This window comes from Bufo gargarizans, chromosome 1 (genome assembly GCF_014858855.1).
Source record: "Bufo gargarizans isolate SCDJY-AF-19 chromosome 1, ASM1485885v1, whole genome shotgun sequence".
NCBI classification, from domain to species: domain Eukaryota; kingdom Metazoa; phylum Chordata; class Amphibia; order Anura; family Bufonidae; genus Bufo; species Bufo gargarizans.
The window spans coordinates 209967522-209988265 of NC_058080.1; the positions used below are offsets into that span (position 1 = coordinate 209967522).

At 44.1% G+C, this 20744-nt stretch overlaps 1 protein-coding gene across 1 annotated transcript in view; it reads right to left on the reverse strand.

Moving 5' to 3' along the window:
• LARP1B (La ribonucleoprotein 1B) overlaps window positions 1-8071 on the reverse strand; it is a 68329-nt gene extending 60258 nt beyond the window's left edge. The window contains exons 1-7 of the mRNA XM_044301076.1: window positions 7315-8071; window positions 5197-5249; window positions 4771-4830; window positions 3254-3395; window positions 1884-2006; window positions 1030-1149; window positions 32-191 (exon numbers count right to left, since the gene is read on the reverse strand). Of these exons, the coding sequence (XP_044157011.1) occupies window positions 32-191; window positions 1030-1149; window positions 1884-2006; window positions 3254-3395; window positions 4771-4830; window positions 5197-5249; window positions 7315-7603 (947 nt within the window). The 5' untranslated portion in view covers window positions 7604-8071. The remainder of the gene's footprint in view (window positions 1-31; window positions 192-1029; window positions 1150-1883; window positions 2007-3253; window positions 3396-4770; window positions 4831-5196; window positions 5250-7314) is intronic.
• Between the last annotated feature and the right edge of the window lie 12673 nt (window positions 8072-20744).

A 20744-nucleotide genomic window follows, 5' to 3' on the forward strand; every position in this document is an offset into this window, starting at 1 on the left:
ACAACTGTTCAATAAAATGTACTGTACTTACATCTGACGTTTAAGATACTCCTTCAGCAACTTTTCATCCACTTTATGTACGTGGACACCAGATCCATCATCGTAATAATACACCATACTGGTAATATTTTCTGAATGCTCAGCTTGAAAAGGCTTAGTACCTGTGCTGAAGCTACGGATGCCATAGGGACCTTGATGGGTTTAAAAAAAAATATATATATATAGGAATAATACATGAATATTGTGGGCTTTTGAGATTTCACGGAAGTACATTATTAATAGAGATGAGTGAATTTTAGGTTATGAAGTTTTTTCACGTTTCGTTTACTGGTAAAAGGTGAATTGCGTTATGGATTCTGTTACCACGGACCATAACGTAATTCTATGATGGAATGCCTTTAGAGGACTCCCCTGCATAATGGGACAGATCCGTTTTGCAGCCCATAGACTTCTATTATGATGGAATGCCTCTAAAGGCATTCAGTTATGCATTTAGTCATAGAATCGCGTTATGGTCCGTGGTAACGGAATCCATAACGTTATTCACCTTTTACCAGTAAACGAAGCGTGAACGAATTTCAAAATATGAAATTCACTCATATCTAACGATTAGGCTTTGAGCCTGATGGATATGGGTCATATCAACGCAAGACCTCCTGCACACGCAAAACGCGGGCTGCAATGCACAAACACCGTCCGTGGGGCAGCCACAGCGGATGGCGGACTCATTCACTTTTAATGGGTCTGCCATCTGGCCGTTCCGCCTAAAGATAGAACATGTCCTATCTTTTTGTGGAATAGAAGTACGGGACGAAACTCCACGGAAGCACTCTGTAGTGCTCCCATAAGGTCCGTTCCGTACCATTCCACATCTCCGGATTTGCGGACTCATTGAAGTGAATGGGTCCGCATCTGTGAGGCGGAATGCACACAGAACGGTGCCCGTGTATTGCAGGAGGCCTAAATGATCATGTACTAAACCTGATGTGAATCTACATGAATTTATGCTAAGCATACTGTAAACATTACCCCTGCCTCGTCCTCTTCCTCTGCCTCTGAATCTGCCTCTAAAGCTCTCTCTTATAATGCTGGTTTCACTTTTGGTGCTCAGAACTTCCTCCTGGTCACTTTTTGTTTCTTGTTGCCAACCTGCATAGAGATGACATAGGAAGGTAAAAGACAGGATAATGGATCACCAACCTCACAGTAAGTAAACATAAAAAAGCACTGCTATAGAGAAAATCTGCACATGAACGTATAACTCCGCTTGTGGTGTCCCTAGATGAGCAGGCATACATACACATTCTAGGATATAGAACATAAATAATGATATATCTGTAATACAGACTGGTACAGTCATCACAGAGAAACTGCCGAGGGCAGTAGAGAGAAGAAAAATTACCGACTGTACCACAGACTTCAAGTTACGACTGACCACAACAAATACAACTTCTGTCAGTCTGTCGGTCAGTTGTCTAGTCATCTGCTCAAAACAAGACCATCTAGCAGACTGATCTTATATTTTACAACTCTTACATTTCTTTTTTTTTCATTTTAACTTTACCTACAGCATACCAAGCGTGTTTTTTCACAAAACGCTCAGTAGTATGAGCTGACATACTGTTTTTATTTTGTAGAGGTGTGTTCGTGTGTTAACCATTAATAAGCATAAAACACTGGAGCCCATATGACAAGTATTAGCCCCAAGTGCCATTCATTTCAAAGGCAACTTGTCCAATTGAGCGGCATTACAAATCTTAGGGTGATATCAGTACTACTTTCGTTTTCATCACAAGACCACCAATAAACAAAGGTGCACCTTGTCACCAGGAATGGCCAGTGTGGCTCAATAAACCAATCTGGAGCTTGTACACATAGATTACCGTTATTATAATGTACTCGTTTTGGCTTTTTACTCGATTCAGGTTGAATTGGTGACTCCAAGTGAGAGCTCTGATTTTCTGATTTTTCCTCCAAGCATAGCGGCACCCATTTTTGTTTAAAAACTGCAGGTAAAATAGAAGGAAAGGTAATAAAGCTTATAATCAGTACAACAATCATATTCATGCAATAAACATACAAATCATTAAAAGGGTTGGCCACGGCAATTAGATCTACCACTTGAACCTCTGGTGGTCCTGTTTCATGTATACCCGGATACACTGATAATACCCAAATTAGTGGATGGGGTTTTGGTGGTGGCATGTTTATTGAGCTCGAGGTTGCAACCAAAAACTCCCACAATCTCAGAAGTTCAAATACAATGAGATATTTCATGCTGATAGATCAATTAGAAGCAGAAAAACAAAAGTCTTGTAAAACGTCAGTTCTTTGGCAAGTGGAAGATTTACATTAGTAAGCAGCTCTCGGAACCTGAAATACAGAAAGTTATGCAAAATTTTCAGTATACAGAATGGTATTTACTCACTGACCTGAAAGGAAGTTTGGGTAACTTGAAGGTAGTTCGGCCATCCTAACAGGGAAGCTATACCAGTTTTTAGGAATTGAACAATGTTAGTTGGGATAGGTACACATCCAGAAGGGGGTGGGGGTGGGGAGGGTTTTGGGGAAATTGTGTTATTTTCTACAAGAGGAGGCAAACGTCATATGAAATAGAATGTGATGCTGATATTTTTTCTTTTGGATAATATGTCATTGTCTTGACTTTACTCTTGTGCCTAAACATTGTATGGAATCATATTTTGCTTCTGAAACGCTTTTATTAGAAAATAAATAAAATGTTATTTAAAAATAAAAAAATAAAAAAGGGTTGGCCATTTCTGGTTAATGTTGACCAATGTATACGTAAAATGATTGTATGGCACTTACTAATAAAGCCTTTGTTGATATTTTGTGCCGTTTTCTATATTTCATACAGTATGTCGCCTTGTTGGCCAAGTGTTTTGTTCTGTCCACATATAGGTCCTGTCCATAAAATGGCCACTGAACAGACAAATCACCTCCAAGTGAGGTCTCCTCCATTAAAATACTCTGCACCTGCCATGTGCACTAGCACTGTGGAGAGTGCAGGAGGCCGAGTGATTTGCCTGGTCACATGACCCTCCATCAGCAGCCATTTTATGTACAGGTCATCACTGTGGACAGCACAAAAGACTTGGGAAACAAGAGGGTATACTTTATGAAATGTGGAAAAATATAGTCATCTTACCTACACATTTATCAATAGTAGCTCGAAAGTGGCCAACCCCTTTAATATTCAGTTTATGATGACCACCACAACTATGCCGAATACCTTTTTTCCTAGTAGCAGCAGTTTGGACGTCCACATCACAATTTTCCATGCTGTTTTTGTTATCTTTGGCCTCAGTCTTTTTATCGTTGGCCTTCACCTTTTTAGCCAATATGTTTTGCTGGTTTGAGACTAAGTGTTCACACTAGAAGAGGAAAATATAACAAAGTAACATCTGGTCAGAAGTCCTGCTGTTTCAGAAACTAAACACAATAAATAAAATAAACTAAGGCACTCCTTGAGATACGTTTGGTTTTTTATTTGAGAGAGATATATATATATATATATATATATATATATATATATATATATATATATACACACACACACACACATATACACACACACGTTGCTTCTCATTTCTTAAACAACCATGTCAAAAGACAGATCTCGTGGTCGTGGAAAATATGTTAGTCTGTTTGAGACTGGTCAAATCATTGGCATCAAGCAGAGAAAACTTCTAAGGAGTTTGCAGAAACTACCAAAATTGGGTTAAGAACTGTCCAACACATTTTTAAAAACTGGAAGGATAGTGGGGACCCATCGTATTCAAGGAAGAAATGTGGCAGGAAAAAATCCTGACTGATCGTGATCGGCGATCACTTAAAATGTTTGTCAAAATCAAATCGAAGAAAAACAACAGTAGAACTCAGGGCTATGTTTAATAGTGAAAGTAAAAGCATTGCCACACGCACAACGTGAAGGGAACTCAAGGGATTGGGACTGAACAGCTGTGTAGCCGTAAGAAAACCACTAGTCAGTGAGGCAAACCAGAAAAAAAGGCTTCAATTTGCTAGGGAGCATGAAGATTGGACTCTGGAGCAATGGAAGAAGGTCATGTGGTCTGATGAGTCAAGATTTACCCTGTTCCAGAGTGATGGGTGCATCAGGGTAAGAAGAGAGGCAGATGAAGTGATGCACCCATCATGCCTAGTGCCTACTGTACAAGCCTGTTGGGGCAGTGCTATGATCTGGGGTTGTTGCAGTTGGTCAGGTCTAGGTTCAGCAACAGTAGGTGCTCCAAGAATGAGGTCAGCTGACTACCTGAACATCCTGAATGACCAGGTTATTCCATCAATGGATTTGTTCTTCTCTGATGGCACAGGGCATATTCCAAGATGACAATGCCAGGATTCATCGGCTCAAATTGTGAAAGAATGGTTCAGGGAGCATGAGACATCATTTTCACACATGGATTGGCCACCACAGAGTCCAGACCTTAACCCCATTGAGAATCTTTTTTTTTTCTTGGTGGCAGTGTATGTATATATCAGTATTATCACAGACGGATTCTATGTAAAAAAACAGCACAATACTTCAAACGTATCTCAAAGAGTGCATACGTTTATTTTATTAATTGTTTTCTACAAGGTTGGGACCCCTCAAGTAGAGCACCCGAATAACAGGACACGAGTGCCACATTCTACCTAGAGTGTCAGAAACTGAAGTTAGAAGAAAGAGAATAAGTCCTTTGGTAAGGTCATAGCAAAAGACTTTGCAGACCATAATTCAATACTTACCCCATGGCTGGCAGTTTCACTTGGCGTTGGCCAGTTTGTGATATCACTGAAGTCACTAGCCTAACAAGGAATAAAAACACAAAGTGAGACCTCTTGCACACAAACGTTGTGCATCCGTTCCGTGCATTGGCGACCGCAATTTGCGGTCCCCAATGCATGGGCAACGTCCGTGCGGTGGCCAGGACGGATCGAGACCCATTCAACTTGAATGGGTCCGTGATCCTTCCGCACCATAAAAAAAAATAGAACATGTTCTATTTTTTTGTGGTGCAGAGGCGCGGACAGAAACACCACAGAAGCACTCCGTAGTGCTTCCGTGGGGTCCCGATCGATGATTCCGTTACGCATCTCCGTGAATAGAGATATATTTATTATTATTAATTTTAAAAAAAAGCTCCTCCCACTCTACATACAAGAAAAACGTACCTTCTTAGAAACAGGTTTTCCAGCTCGTACTATTTTTGGTGAACACTGCAAACCTGAAACCACATGATATTAGGTTATAATTAAAACCATTGCACTAATACGCATCATTAGACAATGCCATTGTCACGATCCACCTCGCCGGAGTTAATGTGTGGGCGTGGCTGGGCGGCCAATACAAAAACCTGATCTATCTAAATTATTAATATTCCCCAGTAATACCTCCATACTGCCACCAATAAGGTCTCCTTCAGGAGCTCACACTCTTAGGCCTCATGCACACGACCATTGTGCGGCCGTTCCGTGCATTGGGGACCACAATTTGCAGTCCCCAATGCATGGGCAACATCCGTGCAGCGGCAGGGACGGATCGATACCCATTCAACTTGAATGAGTCCGTGATCCGTCAGCACTGTAAAAAAAAAAAGAAAATTAAAACAAATAGAACATGTTCTGTTTTTTTGCTGTTCGGAGGTGCGGACAGAAACACCACAGAAGCACTCTGTAGTGCTTCCGATCCACACCGCATTTCCAGGATTGCGGACCCATTCAAGTGAATGGGTCTGCATCCGTGATGCGGGGTGCACACAGCCAGTGCCCGTGTATTGCGGACCCGCTCTACGCGGGTCGCAATACGGCCACTGCCTTGTGCATAAGGGCTTAGACTTTTACCGGCATTCATCAGCGCAGGGCGCGCTATAAACAGCACAGGCAGCGTACTGAATGCAGGCAGGCAATAATAGCTAAATGATAAAGTACATGGAATACTAAACTGGACTGTAGTATTCAGGTTACATTGCCATGTCTGTTTTGGGTTGGCATTTGGGCACTCTGTCTCTAAAAGGCTCACCATCGGTGGGCTAGGTGCACCCCTGGGCAGCACCCTTACTAGCTAAACAAAATTGTTTTCTGGCCATTTATCTTCTGGACTAATGATGAATGAGACGGCCTGCCAGCCTGTCCCCTTCCCCAACACACCCACCTGGTGTGAGCTAAACCTTTGAGTCACAATCTGCGTCAGAAATACACCAAATATAGGTGCATTTCTGAACATAAATTACCCCTTTGGTTCACTAAAATATGACCAAGAAATTGCAAATTCTGCAAAGCTTAAAAACTACTCTCTATGCACGTCTGAGTGTTTAATGCTGATGACCTATCCTCAGCTGATCGATGGAGGTCTGACCAATAGGTCATCAGTAAAAAATAATAATAATAATAACTTGGAGAACCCCTTTAAGACCCATGGACATATACTAGATAAGAGTTAACCGAACCCACTGATTTCTGGATCATTCGATAATCTAAATTGCATGGAAGGCACCTAAATAAACCCTGAAGGACGAGGCGCATTGGATCACTTGTTTCCACAGACATACGTGTACACATCTCGTGTGCGTGGTCCGCTTTGGCCAAACATGCATGCTGACGTGGGCGTCAGCCATATAAAAGGTGACAGGTTTCACGGTGACCCAATCACTCACCAATTACTTCAAAATCATCCATTAGGACCCATTCACACAACAACAAAAAAGAAAAAAAAAAGATAGTAAGACGTTTTGAGGACAAGAATAGGCATTGTTACAATGGAGACGCAAAAAATGGATGCAACATGGACGTCACATGGATGTCATCCGTCTATTTTGCTGACCCGCGTTTGGCAGACCACAAAACACACACACAGTCATGTAGACAAGAGGTCAGCAACCACCGTCATTCCAGCTGTTAAGAAGATTCAACTCCCAGCATGCGCCATTCTTTTCTCTGGGAATTCCAGGAACAGAAGAGCAAGTGTGCATGCTGGGAGTTGTAGTTTCACAACGGTTGGTGTGGCAGAGGTTGCTGCCCCCAGGTATAGACACATGTGTGGCCTTGTGGCTGACAATTCTCAGGGGAGCAGAGGTGTAGCCACCACCAGTGAGGTCACATTATGGCATATGTAGTCAATCGGTATTTTGTCTTCTATGGCGTGATGGGCGACACCTTGGTACGATTGCTCCGATACAGCGATACATTTTGGTCATTTTATTACACTGCCAACTTTTTTTTATAGCCTACACTATGGAAATGTTTTCATTTTTTGTTAAAATTCACTTTTTAATCCAAAAACACATCTCTTACCCGCATGTTCACGCCCAACAAACACGAGGGTGCTGTTTGCAGGGGCCACGTTAGCCTTTTTGGTCCAGGGATTAGAGGTTGGCACCGGGGCCTCACTGGGTTTAGGTCGGACACTTGTGCCGCCTTCTGAAGGCTGCCCAGGAGATCCCTGCAGGTCGTTCTCCTTGTTACTGCTTCCTTCCAGGCGTCTCGAGGCCAGCGGCGTGGGATTGTGGCGCTCACCACCTCCATCTTCCTGGCGTTCACAGTTGGACTTGACCATTGGCTGCTTGTGCCCTTCTGAGGCCATTCTCAGGGATGTGGGCGTATGGGGCGTAGACTGAGCTATAGCACGGCCTGCTGGGACCTATAGCTATGCAAATACATGCAGAGAGGCAATGGCGGAATACGGTGAGGAGGGGGCTCAGATCCCACCTAACAAGTCAGGAAGTTGGGTTTGCACTTTTCCTGGACTCTGCACACAAGACATGCAGCAATGAAGAAACACAGCACAGTATGCAGGAGAGGAGGGCTCCCACAGCCGGATTGTTAGGGGCCCCAGGTGAACACGCGCTGGTCACAGCTGTCACAGTAACCGCCCCCACACTGCCAATGTCCATATACAGAAGCAAGCCCCCCGTAACCCAGGCTCCCCTCCGAGGACTAACAGCCCCGCTGTACCTGCAAATATAAAATATATTTTTTTTTTTTAAAAGGGCGTGAAAAGAAACGCAAGTCTCACGGTCGCCTCTGAGCTGCTCGCGGCGCGTTCACGGCAGCGTTTATTTACTTCCACTCTGCGCACGCTCGCGCGCCCCGCCCATTGCTGGAGGGGAGGACTGGAAGTGCGCAGGCGCAGTGAGACGTGTAAGCCGAGAGGTGTCAGTGCAGCTGTCAGATGACAGTGATGTGTGGAGGCTGCCCTGTGCGATTCATCAGTGGTATGGATACCGGTAACATGGCGTCAGTACACTGATCCACGGGAGGTTCCATTAATACAGCAATACACTGAGGAGTATTTGCTGTATTACAGCTCATGCAACATAGGACTACGTACTCTATAGTCCGCAAAATACAGAGGACGTCCGTGTTTCATCCGTATTTTGCGGACCCGTTGACTTTAATGAGTCAGTGGTCCGCATTTTACACACATGACCGTATGGCTTTTTCAGTATTTGGCGGTCCGCAAAAAATACGGATGACGTCCGTGTGCATTCCATTTTTTGCGGAACGGAACAGCTGGCCCCTGATAGAACAGTGCTATCCTTGTCCGTTATGCGGAGAATAATAGGAAATGTTCTATCTTTGAACGGAACGGAAACGTAAGGCACTCGGAGTACCTTCCTTCTTTTTTTTTTTGCGGATCTATTGAAATGAATGGTTCCGTATACACAAGGTGAAAAACGTAACGGAAACGGGGAAAAAAAAAAAAACATTTGTGTGCAAGAGGCTTTAAAAGGGCTCATACACACGAGCGTGTGTGCCCGGGCTGCAGATCAGAAATAGCGGTCCACGGTGCACGGGTACTGGCCGAGTGCGCGCCGTTAGCAGTTGCGGCCCCGTTCACTTAAATGGGTCTGCAATCCGCAAGGTACGTTCCACACTGCAAAAAAATATTTTTCCGTCTGAAATCCCACGGAAGTGCTTCGTAGTGCTTCTGTCGGCTTCCGATACCGTAACTCCGCTCCGTATCTTGCGGATTGTGGACCCATTCAAGGCTGTTTGCAGTCCACAATATGGGCACCATGGCCATACGGATGTGCTGCGTGCCCATGATGCAGACCGCAAACAGCGACCCATTGACTTGAACGGGTCTGCAATCCGCAAGATATATTGAAAGAGAGACATGTCCTATCTTTTGTGGTGTGCAGGCACGGACCGGGAGTGTTTCCGTGGGCTTCCCATCTGTGCCTGCGCTCCGCAAAAGATAGACATGTCCTATCTTTCAATATATCTTGTGGATTGCGGTCCCGTTCAAGTCAATGGGTCCTCCTCCGCAGTACGGAGTGCACGACCAGCAATACGGGCATGGGGCACACACACTCGTGTGCATGAGCCCTTATTCTATCCTTTATCGGAACAAAAATACGGATGCAGTAAGCACACAGATGATCCATGTGCTTTCTGCGTCCCTTTGTCTGTTTTGCAAAAAGATATAACGTCCTATACTTGGCTGCAAAATGCAGTTCACGGACCCATTGAAGTTAAAGGTGTCCACAAAAAAGACTATAAAATACATACGGTAATGTAAATGAACCCTTGGGGTCCACTCACACGTCCGCAACTGTTTTGCGGTCCGCAAATTGCGGATCCGCAAAACGCACACACCGGCCATGTGCGTTCCGCATTTTGCGGACCGCACATGGCCGGCACTATAATAGAAATGCCTTTCTTGTCCGTGGCTGCTCCGCTCCTGCGATCTTGCAGGGTCATGTGGGGTCAATGGTAGTGAGAGACAGCTGGGAACCCAGAGGAGCAGACAAAAGTGATTTTCTCTACTGCACTCAGCAATCACGTGATTGCCAGGTGTGCTCTGGGCATAGAAGAGCTGCTGGGTCCTAGCAGACCTAGATCAGCTATGGCAGTGTGCAATGCCTCAGATAAGGGGGTTGTCTGCTTTATTTCTATTGATGGCCTATGCTCATGATAGGTCATCAATATCAGATTGGCGGGGGTCTGACTCCCGGTACCCCTGCCAATCAGCTGTTTGAAGAGATGGCAACGCTCGTATGAGCACTGCCTTTTCTTCTCTGTTTACCCGCTGGCCACAGCAATTGCAGTGGTGAACAGTGTAATTACAATTATGGTGTCCCCATTCACTTCTATCTAGCTAGGCTTTCCTGCACCTGAAGTAAGGCCTCTTGCACACGACCGTATGGCTTTTTCAGTATTTTGCGGTCTGCATAAAACGGATCCGCAAAAAATACAGATGACATCCATGTGCATTCTGTTTTATGCGGAACGGAACATCTGGCCCCTAATAGAACAGTACTATCCTTGTCCGTTATGCGGACAATAATAGGACATGTTCTATCTTTGAACGGAAATTTCGGAAACGGAAGGCATACGGAGTACCTTCCTTTTTTTTGCGGATCCATTGAAATAGTTCTGTATACAGTCCGTATATGGAACGCAAAATAGGAACGGAAACAGAAAAAAATAAACTTTCGTGTGCAAGAGGCCTAAGGATTCAGGATCGTGCCCCCCTCCCCCCACACAGCCAGCAGTGGGATGTATGGCCTTGAGAGGGAGCGCCGGAGCTCGGCAGAAGGGTAAAGTAGGGAGCATCTGCCCCGGCTGCTCCCCCCTTGCTACGCCCCTGCTTCTATGGGACAGCTCCTTCCTGTTCAAGTGAATACTACAGAGCCGTCCCATAGAAGTGAATAGGGACGCCATACTTGTAATTACACCTGCTCACCGCTGCAATTGCTGTGACGAGCATGTAAACAGAGAAGAGAAGGCAGCATTCGTGTGAGAGCTGCCTTCTCTTCAAACAGCTGATCGTCTGAGGTGCCAGTTGTCGGACCCCTGCTGATCTGATACTCTCCTGAAGAAAGTTCTTCAATAGTAAAAAGCGGACAACCCCTTTAACCTTTTCAGGACACAGGGCGTACAGGTACGCCCTTATGTCCTGGTACTTAACCCCTTAAGGACGCAGGGCGTACCGGTATGCCCTATTTCCCGAGTCCTTAAGGACTCAGGGCGTACCGGTACGCCCTAACTTTAAATCGGGATTCCGGCGCCCCAGGGGTTAATCTGAACAGGATGCCGGCTGAAATCATTCAGCCGGCATCCTGTCACAACGACAGGGGGGTCATGTGTGCAGATGGCAGCCGTTTAACCCTTTGCATACCGCGGTAAAGGTTAACTGTCATCGGTCAGGGAGCTCCCTCCTTTCCATCGGGGGCTGCTGTGCCTTTGCAGCCCCCCGATGGAGAGGGAGAGAGCCCCCCCCTCAGCCCAGTGCTTACCCTTCCCCGTCTGCGAAGTTGTGGCAGACGGGGAAGGTTCCCATGGCAACAGGACGCCTGCATAGATCTGTTCAGACAAAGTGTAAGTAAAATACAGTACAGTACAATATATATTGTACTGTACTGTATTATACAGACATCAAACCCACTGGATCTTCAAGAACCAAGTGGGTCTGGGTCCAAAAAAAGTAAAAAAAAGTGAAAAAAGTTAAGATAAAAAAAAAACATTTATCACTGAATAAAAATTAAAAAAATTAAATACACTACACATATTAGGTATCACCGCGTCCGTAACGACCTGATCTATAAAACGGTCATGTTACTTTCCCCGCACGGCGAACGCCATAAAAAAAAACAAAAAAACTATGAGAAAATTGAAATTTTGCCAAACTTACTTCCCAAGAAAGGTAGTAAAAGTGATCAAAAAAGTCGCATGTACGCCAAAATAGTACCAATCAAACCGTCATCTCATCCCGCAAAAAATGAGATCCTACTCAAGATAATCACCCAAAAACTGAAAAAACTATGGCTCTTAAACTATGGAAACAGTAAAACATGATTTTTTTTTGTTTCAAAAATGAAATCATTGTGTAAAACTTACATAAATAAAAATAAAGTATACATATTGGGTATCGCCGTGTCCGTATCGACCAGCTCTAAAAAAAATATCACATGACCTAACCCCTCAGATGACCACCGTAAAAAAAAAAAACAACGGTGTAAAAAAAGTCTTTTTTTTTCATCTTACGTCACAAAAAGTATAATAGCAAGCGATCAAAATGTCATATGCACCCCAAAATAGTGCCAATCAAACCGTCATATCATCCCGCAAAAAATGAAACCCTACTCAAGATAATCGCCCAAAAACTGAAAAAACTATGGCTCTTAGGCTGAGTTCACACGGGCGAGATTTCCGCGCGGGTGCAATGCGGTAGGTGAACGTATTGCACCCGCACTGAATCCGGCACCATTCATTTCTATGGGGCTGTGCACATGAGCGATTTTTTTCACGCATCACTTCTGCAATGCTTTAAAATCGCAGCATGCTCTATATTCTGCGTTTGTAACGCAGGACAGGCCCCATAGAAATGAATGGGGCTGAGTGAAAATCGCAAGCATCCGCAAGCAAGTGCGGATGCGGTGCGATTTTCACTCATGGTTGCTAGGTGACAGTCTATTCACTGTATTATTTTCCCTTATAACATGGTTATAAGGGAAAATAATAGCATTCTGAATACAGAATGCTTAGTACAAGGTCAATTGAGGGTTAAAAAAAATAAAAGAAATTAACTCACCTTGTCCTCTTCATTGCGCAGTTCCCGGTCTCTTCTGATGAGCTGTCGGCTAAAGGACCTTTGGTGACGTCAGATCACATGCTCCAATCACATGGTACATCACCGTGGTGATGTACCATGTGATTGGAGCATGTGATCTGACGTCACCAAAGGTCCTTTAGCCGACAGCTCATCAGAAGAGACCGGGAACTGCGCAATGAAGAGGACAAGGTGAGTTAATTTCTTTTATTTTTTTTAACCCTCAATTGACCTTGTACTAAGCATTCTGTATTCAGAATGCTATTATTTTCCCTTATAACCATGTTATAAGGGAAAATAATACAATCTACACTACAACTAACCCAAACCTGAACTTCTGTGAAGAAGTTCGGGTCTGGGTACCACAGTCGGTTTTTTATCACGCGAGTGCAAAACACATTGCACCCGCGTGATAAAAACTGAACATCGGAACGCAATCGCAGTCAAAACTGACTGCAATTGCGTACCTAATCGCGCGGGTTTGCCGCAATACACCGGGACGCATCCGGACCTAATCCGGACACGCCCGTGTGAACCCAGCCTTAGACTATGGAGACACTAAAAAATTTTTGGGGTTTTAAAAATGAAGTTATTGTGTAAAACTTACATAAATAAAAAAATTGTATACATATTAGGTATCGCCGCGTTCGTGACAACCTGCTCTATAAAAATACCACATGATCTAACCTTTCAGAGGAATGTTGTAAATAAAAAACTGTGCCAAAACAGCTTGTTACCTTGCCTCACAAAAAGTGTAATATAGAGCAACCAAAAATCATATGTACCCTAAACTAGTACCAACAATACTGCCACCCTATCCTGTAGTTTCTAAAATGGGGTCATTTTTTTTAGAGTTTATACTCTAGGGGTGCATCAGGGGGGCTTCAAATGGGACATGGTATAAAAAAAAACAGTCCAGCAAAGTCTGCCTTCCAAAAACCGTATAGCATTCCTTTCCTTCTGCGCCCTGCCGTGTGCAAAAACAGCAGTTTACGACCACATATGGGGTGTTTCTGTAAACTACAGAATCAGGGCCATAAATATTGAGTTTTGTTTGGCTCTTAACCCTTGCTTTGTAACTGGAAAAAAAATATTAAAATGGAAAATCTGCCAAAAAAGTGAAATTTTGAAATTGTATCTCTATTTTCCATTAATTCTTGTGGAACACCTAAAGGGTTAACGACATTTGTAAAATCAGTTTTGAATACCTTGAGGGGTGTAGTTTCTTAGATGGGGTCATTTTGGGGTGGTTTCTATTATGTAAGCCTCACAAAGTGACTTCAGACCTGAACTGGTCCTTAAAAAGTTGGTTTTTGGGAGAAATGTCAAGATTTACTTCTAAAATAAAATGTAATTCCCAAAAGGATCCTAACATAAAGTAGACATATGGGGAATATAAAGTAATAACTATTTTTGTAGGTATTACTATGTATTATAGAAGTAGAGAAATTGAAACTTGGAAATTTTCAAAGTTTTCAAATTTTTGGGCAAATTTGGTATTTTTTTATAAATAAAAATTATTATTTTTTTTACTCCATTTTACTACTGTCATGAAGTACAATATGTGACGAAAAAACTGTCTCAGAATGGCCTGGATAAGTCGAAGCATTTTAAAGTTATCACCACTTAAAGTGACACTGGTCAGATTTGCAAAACAATGCCTGGTCCTTAAGGTGAAATAAGGCTGTGTCCTTAAGGAGTTAAAGGGGTCGGTCACTTTCTGATTATTGAAAGTTTTGGAACCGCGCTGCTTGAGACTATGGTCCCCGGTCAACAGTGGATGGCACAGGGCTCCAGCCCCTCTCCTTTTCACCCAAAAAGGTCTGATCTTCCACAGACAGTTTCCTCTACAGGGTTTAAGAAGATTGGCACAATAGTGAAGCACCCTTTAGCATGATGTTTTAAAATGTTTTATTCTACTCACAAGAGTTGATTGACAAAAGGCATATAACAATATCGTTAAGAGCGTCACGTTCCTGCCCGACCCGGGTTTCGCTGCCTCGCTTCTTCAGGGGCGACAACTGCGCATATGCGCAGTGGGGCCCTTTAAATAGCCCAGCTTGTCTCATTATATGAGCCGGTATTTATCCGGATCATATCCCAAAATTGCAAAGCCATGATTTCAAATCATACATTTTACAAATGCGGCCTTGATCTTATTATACCTTCAAAATAAAGAACTCTTGCTGTTGTAAACAGCATAACCACATACACACTTTTTCCCATATTCACCATTTCATTATACCGCAGTTTTGTTTGATAGATGTAGTTCTCCAATCATCTATCACACATAATTCTCTCACATCATAGCATTAACCGTCGAGTTCTCAATATCCTCTATCTCTTAATATTCATAGAGCCGTCATTTAGGCTCCGCCCACTCCTGGGACGTCATTCAGTTTTAGTGATTGCGCAAAAAGTTGCGACTTTTTCACTTCATTATTCTGACTTGAGCTAATGATAAATCTGGCCCAAAGTCTTTTGTACTGTCCACACAGAGGTCCTGTCCATAAAATGGCAGCTGATGGAGGGTCATGTGACCAGGCAAATCACCTCCATGTGACGTCTCCTACATTCAGATACACTGCCCCTGCCATCTTCACTTGTTTGGAGTTTAGTGCAGGAGCAGTGTATTTGAAAGGAGGACACATTACATAGAGGTGATCTGTCTGGTCACATGACCCTCAATCAGCAGCCATTTTATGGAGAGGACCTCTGTGTGGACAGCACAAAAGATGTTGTGTACCTTATGAAATACAGAAAATTGTGCATCATTTAAAAAAAGACTATATTAGTGTCATATAAACATCTTATAAACACATTGGTCAACAATAACCAGAAAGTGGCCAACCCCTTTAATGTGGAAATGGACAGCACTGTTCAAGAACAGTGCAGCACTATCTTATGTTATATAAACAAGAGAACCGTCCATGAAAGACTCTTTTCTCTAAGGTCAGTATCTCCACTGGGTAGGAGCTTTTCTCTTTCGTGAAACAAGAATTAGAGAAGTTTTCAGTGAGTAAAATCTTTCTTTGGCATTTTTGAGAAGATAGCTGTCTTTTTCTCGGTATCCTATAGAAGATGTTTCTTCTCAGACTCAAGGCCATGACAAATTGGCTAGACTTGGTGATGCAGAGTAAACCAAGAGCCTTACATACAATTTTTGGTATTTTCTATTACCATTCCAAGCAACTGAATAGCACACTGTTGTACTGCTTGTAGTATATTTCAACACGTCCCATATTTGATGATAAAGCCAAGCAAACAATCTGCTTCAGTGCTGGACAAAATATAAAACATTGCTCGTTGACTTTTGCTCATGCAAATTTTTGAAACTGATACTGTCACGGTCTCGTTGTTGTTCTCCGTGACATGTTAGGCTGCTTTCACACTAGCGTTCGGGTTTCCGTTCGTGAGCTCCGTTTGAAGGAGCTCACGAGCGGACCCGAACGCAGCCGTCCAGCCCTGATGCAGTCTGAATGGAGGCGGATCCGCTCAGACTGCATCAGTCTGGCGGCGTTCAGCCTCCGCTCCGCTCGCCTCCGCACGGACAGGCGGACAGCTGAACGCTGCTTGCAGCGTTCGGGTGTCCGCCTGGCCGTGCGGAGGCGTGCGGATCCGTCCAGACTTACAATGTAAGTCAATGGGGACGGATCCGTTTGAAGATGCCACAATGTGGCTCAATCTTCAAGCGGATCCGTCCCCCATTGACTTTACATTGAAAGTCTGGACGGATCCGTCCCAGGCTATTTTCACACTTAGCTTTTTTTAGCTAATATAATGCAGACGGATCCGTTCTGAACGGAGCCTCCGTCTGCATTATTATGGGCGGATCCGTTCAGAACGGATCCGCCCGAACGCTAGTGTGAAAGTAGCCTTAGCCGTGCATGCTGGTTGCCTGGGTCAACGTGTTGTTTATGCATGTGTATTCTTTGCTCCTTTCTCCTGGTTCCTTCTCTTTCTGGTGCATGTGGGGGTTAACTACCTGGCTAGGTGTGGTCACTTGGTGCTATTTAGCCTGTGGCTGGTAGTCTGGGGTTAGTTGTACTCCAGCCTCTGTTGGTGCTAGAGCTATGCTCCTGTCCTGGGTATTCCATCTACCCAGTCCTTGAAGGCCACCTTATGGGAAATCAATGTCTCCTCTATGTCTTCTAACCTACCTTCCCTATTCTATGTTTTGTGTGGGTTGTATTCAGGGTTTGTGTTAGGTCTAGTTGTTGTTCTATGTCTGGTCTGTTTGGTGTGTACGGTCCTGCATGGATGCTAGACACTCCCCTGTCTGTCTGTGCCTTTGGTGAGAGGTCTCCTGGGTTCCCCCGGAACAAGTCAGTGAGCAGCTCTGCCTGGGGCCGTCATACACCCTGTCCGCATAAGGGGTCCAGGCAGTTACTGGTGTGTTGGATTTCCTTCCTATAGTTGCAGCAGGTAAGTGCCTAGGTGCCCCTTGATCCGATGGGTATTCTTTGCCACTGAGTTCTTACCTGCCGATCCAGCTTTGCTTATCACTGTCTTCTCTTTATATGTGCATGTTATGGGGATTTCTTTCGTTGTGGAATGTTCTAAGGGTTAGGTGAACCCGCTCTCGGACATGACAGTGTCACGCTGGACAGGATACAAGATACACAGAAAACCACCAAACAAGTGTCTAGGCAAGAAGCTGGGGATAAAGGTCACCTCCTGACAAATCCTTCTGATTCTCAGGAAGCTCCCACTCAAGCACAGCGCGGACCTTCTCGGGGTCCATGCGAAAACCAGAAGCGGAGAGAAGAAACCCCAGAAATTGAATTTCTGGAACCGCAAACACACATTTTTCCAGTTTAGCGTACAATTTACAATCAGGAGAAAAAATCTAAATGTCATCTAGATACACTAATACAAATTTCCCCATTAAATGATAAAAAATGCTGTTCACAAAATGCTGAAAGACGGCTGGAGCATTCATCAAACCAAAAGGCATAACCAAATTCTCAAAATGGCCCTCAGGGGTATTAAAGGCCGTCTTCCATTCGTCTCCTTCTCTGACCAGGTTGTATGCCCCTCTTAGATCCAACTTGGAAAAATCTTTAGCCCCAACAATCTGGTTAAACAGGTCCGGGTTCAGAGGAAGCGGATAAGGGTCACGAATTGTTATACTGTTCAGCTCCCTGAAATCCAGACATGGTCTTAAAGAACCATCTTTTTTCTTAACAAAGAAAAAAACAGCGGCAACAGGTGACTTCGAGGGTCGTATGTGTCCCTTTCTCAGACTCTCAGAGATATAAGCACGCATAGCGACCCTTTCAGGTTGGGAGAGATTGTATAAATGAGATTTAGGCAGCTTGGTGCCTGGGGTGAGATTAATAGGGCAATCGTACTCCCTGTGCGGGGGCAAGTCCTGGACACCACTCTCAGAGAACACATCCGAAAATTCAGAGAGAAAAGATGGTACAGTCTTAGTAGAAACCTCAGAAACAGATGTTGTGAGGCAATTCTCTCTGCAAAAGTCACTCCAACCATTTATTTGCCTCGCTTGCCAATCAATGGTGGGGTTATGTTTAGTGAGCCAGGGCAGCTCCAACACTAGAGGAGTAGGCAACCCGCTTAGGACGAAACATGACACATCCTCAACATGAGCATCACTCACAATCAAACGGATATTGTGAACTATGCCCTTTAACGATTTCTGAGAAAGTGGAACGGAATCAATAGCAAAAACAGGTATAACCTTTCCCAAAGTGCATACCTGGAAACCATGAGTTATAGGAAATTGACTATCAATGAGATTGACAGCTGCTCCACTATCTACAAAAATCTCACAAATTTTTTTCTTGCTCTCTAGCGCCACCCTGGCAGGTAGGACAAAACGGGAACTACAAGCAAACGGAAAACCTTCAATTTCCGCATCAACCTTGCCAAAAGTAACAGATGGAACGTTTTTAGAGGATTTTTTTCTTTTTGTTACTTTATTACTCTAAAAAAACTGCCTGAATCTCCTAGAGGGACAAACATTTGCCAAATGATTTATACCACCACAATAGAAACAAACCTTCCCATGAGGGCTGAATCTTCTATTGTCAGAGGCAATCAAACCCAGCTGCATGGGCTCCTGCTCAGAAGGGATTGAGAGCGACAGACCCCTGTGCACTGAATGAGACCGCCGCACTGTCCTTGGACTGAGTATGACAGGAAGGAGTGATCTCTCCTCTCTAAGACGCCTGTCAATACAAACGGCCCGAGACATGGCAGAGTCCAAGGAGGTAGGTCTCTCATGAAAGGCAAATGCATCTTTCAATCCCTCTGAAAGACCATGGCAAAATTGACTTCGGAGTGCAGCATCATTCCAACCAGTATCAGCTGCCCATCTCCGAAATTCTGAACAGTATATCTCTGCGGACTGTTTACCCTGGCATTAAAGACGTAGTCTAGACTCAGCCAAAGCAATACGATCCGGATCATCATTTATCTGACCCAGGGCAAAAAGAAATTAATCCACTGAACGGAGGGGCCGTGCCCCCCACCGGCAGCGAAAAGGCCCAGGACTGAGCGTTATCCCTGAGCAGCAATATGATGATCCCCACCCTCCGCTCCTCATCACCATAGGAATGGGGAAGTAGGCGAAAATGGAGTTTGCAAGCCTCTCTAAAACGAACAAAATTCTCACTACCCCCGGAGAACGTATCCGGAAGCGAGATTTTAGGCTCAGAACAAATTCCATAAACGCAAGCAAACTGAGAGACAGTTTTCCGGAGATCTTCTACCTCCAGTGAAAGACCCTGCATGCGGTCAATCAAGGTTGAAACCGGATTCATGCTTAAGACTGTTTTGGCGGTTTATAATGTCACGGAAGGTGTACAGAAAACTAGAAGACACAAAATGAAGATACGACTGACTGGATCCAAAACTAAGGAACAAAAGGGAGATCCCTGCATCAGACCTGGCTCAATGGTAGATGATCGCATATCCTCGTACCTCGACTGTATAACACCTGAACACCCTATAATAGTGAGGGGACACGACCACCGGCTCCCTACACTAGATACAGAGGGAGTCAGGGTCACCTGGGATCCAGCAAACAGGAAGACACAAATGAACGAACAAAACTTATCTGTAGAAGACTCATGATGCAATCAGTGACACCGATTGACTGAAGACACTGATGCAATCAGTGCAACTACATGACAGCTGAGAGAGGCTAACGAGATGAGAAAATGAAAGCAAAACAAAAGGAACCTCAAGGAGGAGGTTCTGAAGGACGTCTGTCAGAGCTTCTCAGATGTCTGGTGGTGACACCTCCCCACAAAATGATGGAAATTGTCATTGACAAATCGCTGAAATACCGCTGGCGCGTTAGTTAACCCAAAAGGCATAACCAGATTCTCGAAATGACCCTCGTGCGTGTTGAAGGCCATTTTCCACTCATCCCCTTCCTTGATTCTGATCAGATTGTAGGCCCCTCTTAAATCCAACTTGGAGAACACCTTGGTTCCAACAATTTGATCAAAAAGATCGGAGATCAAAGGAAGGGGATACGGATCACGGACCGTAATACGGTTCAATTCCCGGAAATCCAAACAAGGTCTCAGCGAACTATCCTTTTTCTTTACAAAGAATAAACCAACTGCAACCGGAGACTTAGATGGCCTTATATGACCTTTTGCCAAACTCTCGGCAATATACTTCCGCATGACCTCTCTTTCAGGTTGAGAAAGATTGTAAAGCCGAGACTTTGGCAACTTAGCCCCTGGGATGAGATTAACTGGACAATCATAGTCACGATGAGGGGGCAATTCCTGAGCCCCACCCTCTGAAAAGCCATCCGCAAAATCTGAGAGATACTGAGGTAAAGCCGTAGTAGACACACCAGAGATAGATGTACCAAGACATTTGTCCGAACAAAATTCACTCCAACCAATGATCTGTCTTGCTTGCCAACCTATAATTGGGTTATGTTTTGTCAACCACGGTAAACCTAAGACTTTAGGAGCGGGCAAGTCCTTCATGACAAAACAAGACATGATCTCAACATGTGAATCACCCACCCTTAACTGAATACCATGAGCAATATGAGTGAGACTCCTTTGAGAAAGAGGGGAAGAATCAATTGTGAAAACCAGGAATCTCTCTTTCTAAAGTGCAAGTACTTAGACCCAGATTTCGAAGAAAAAGAAAATCAATAAGGTTTACCCCA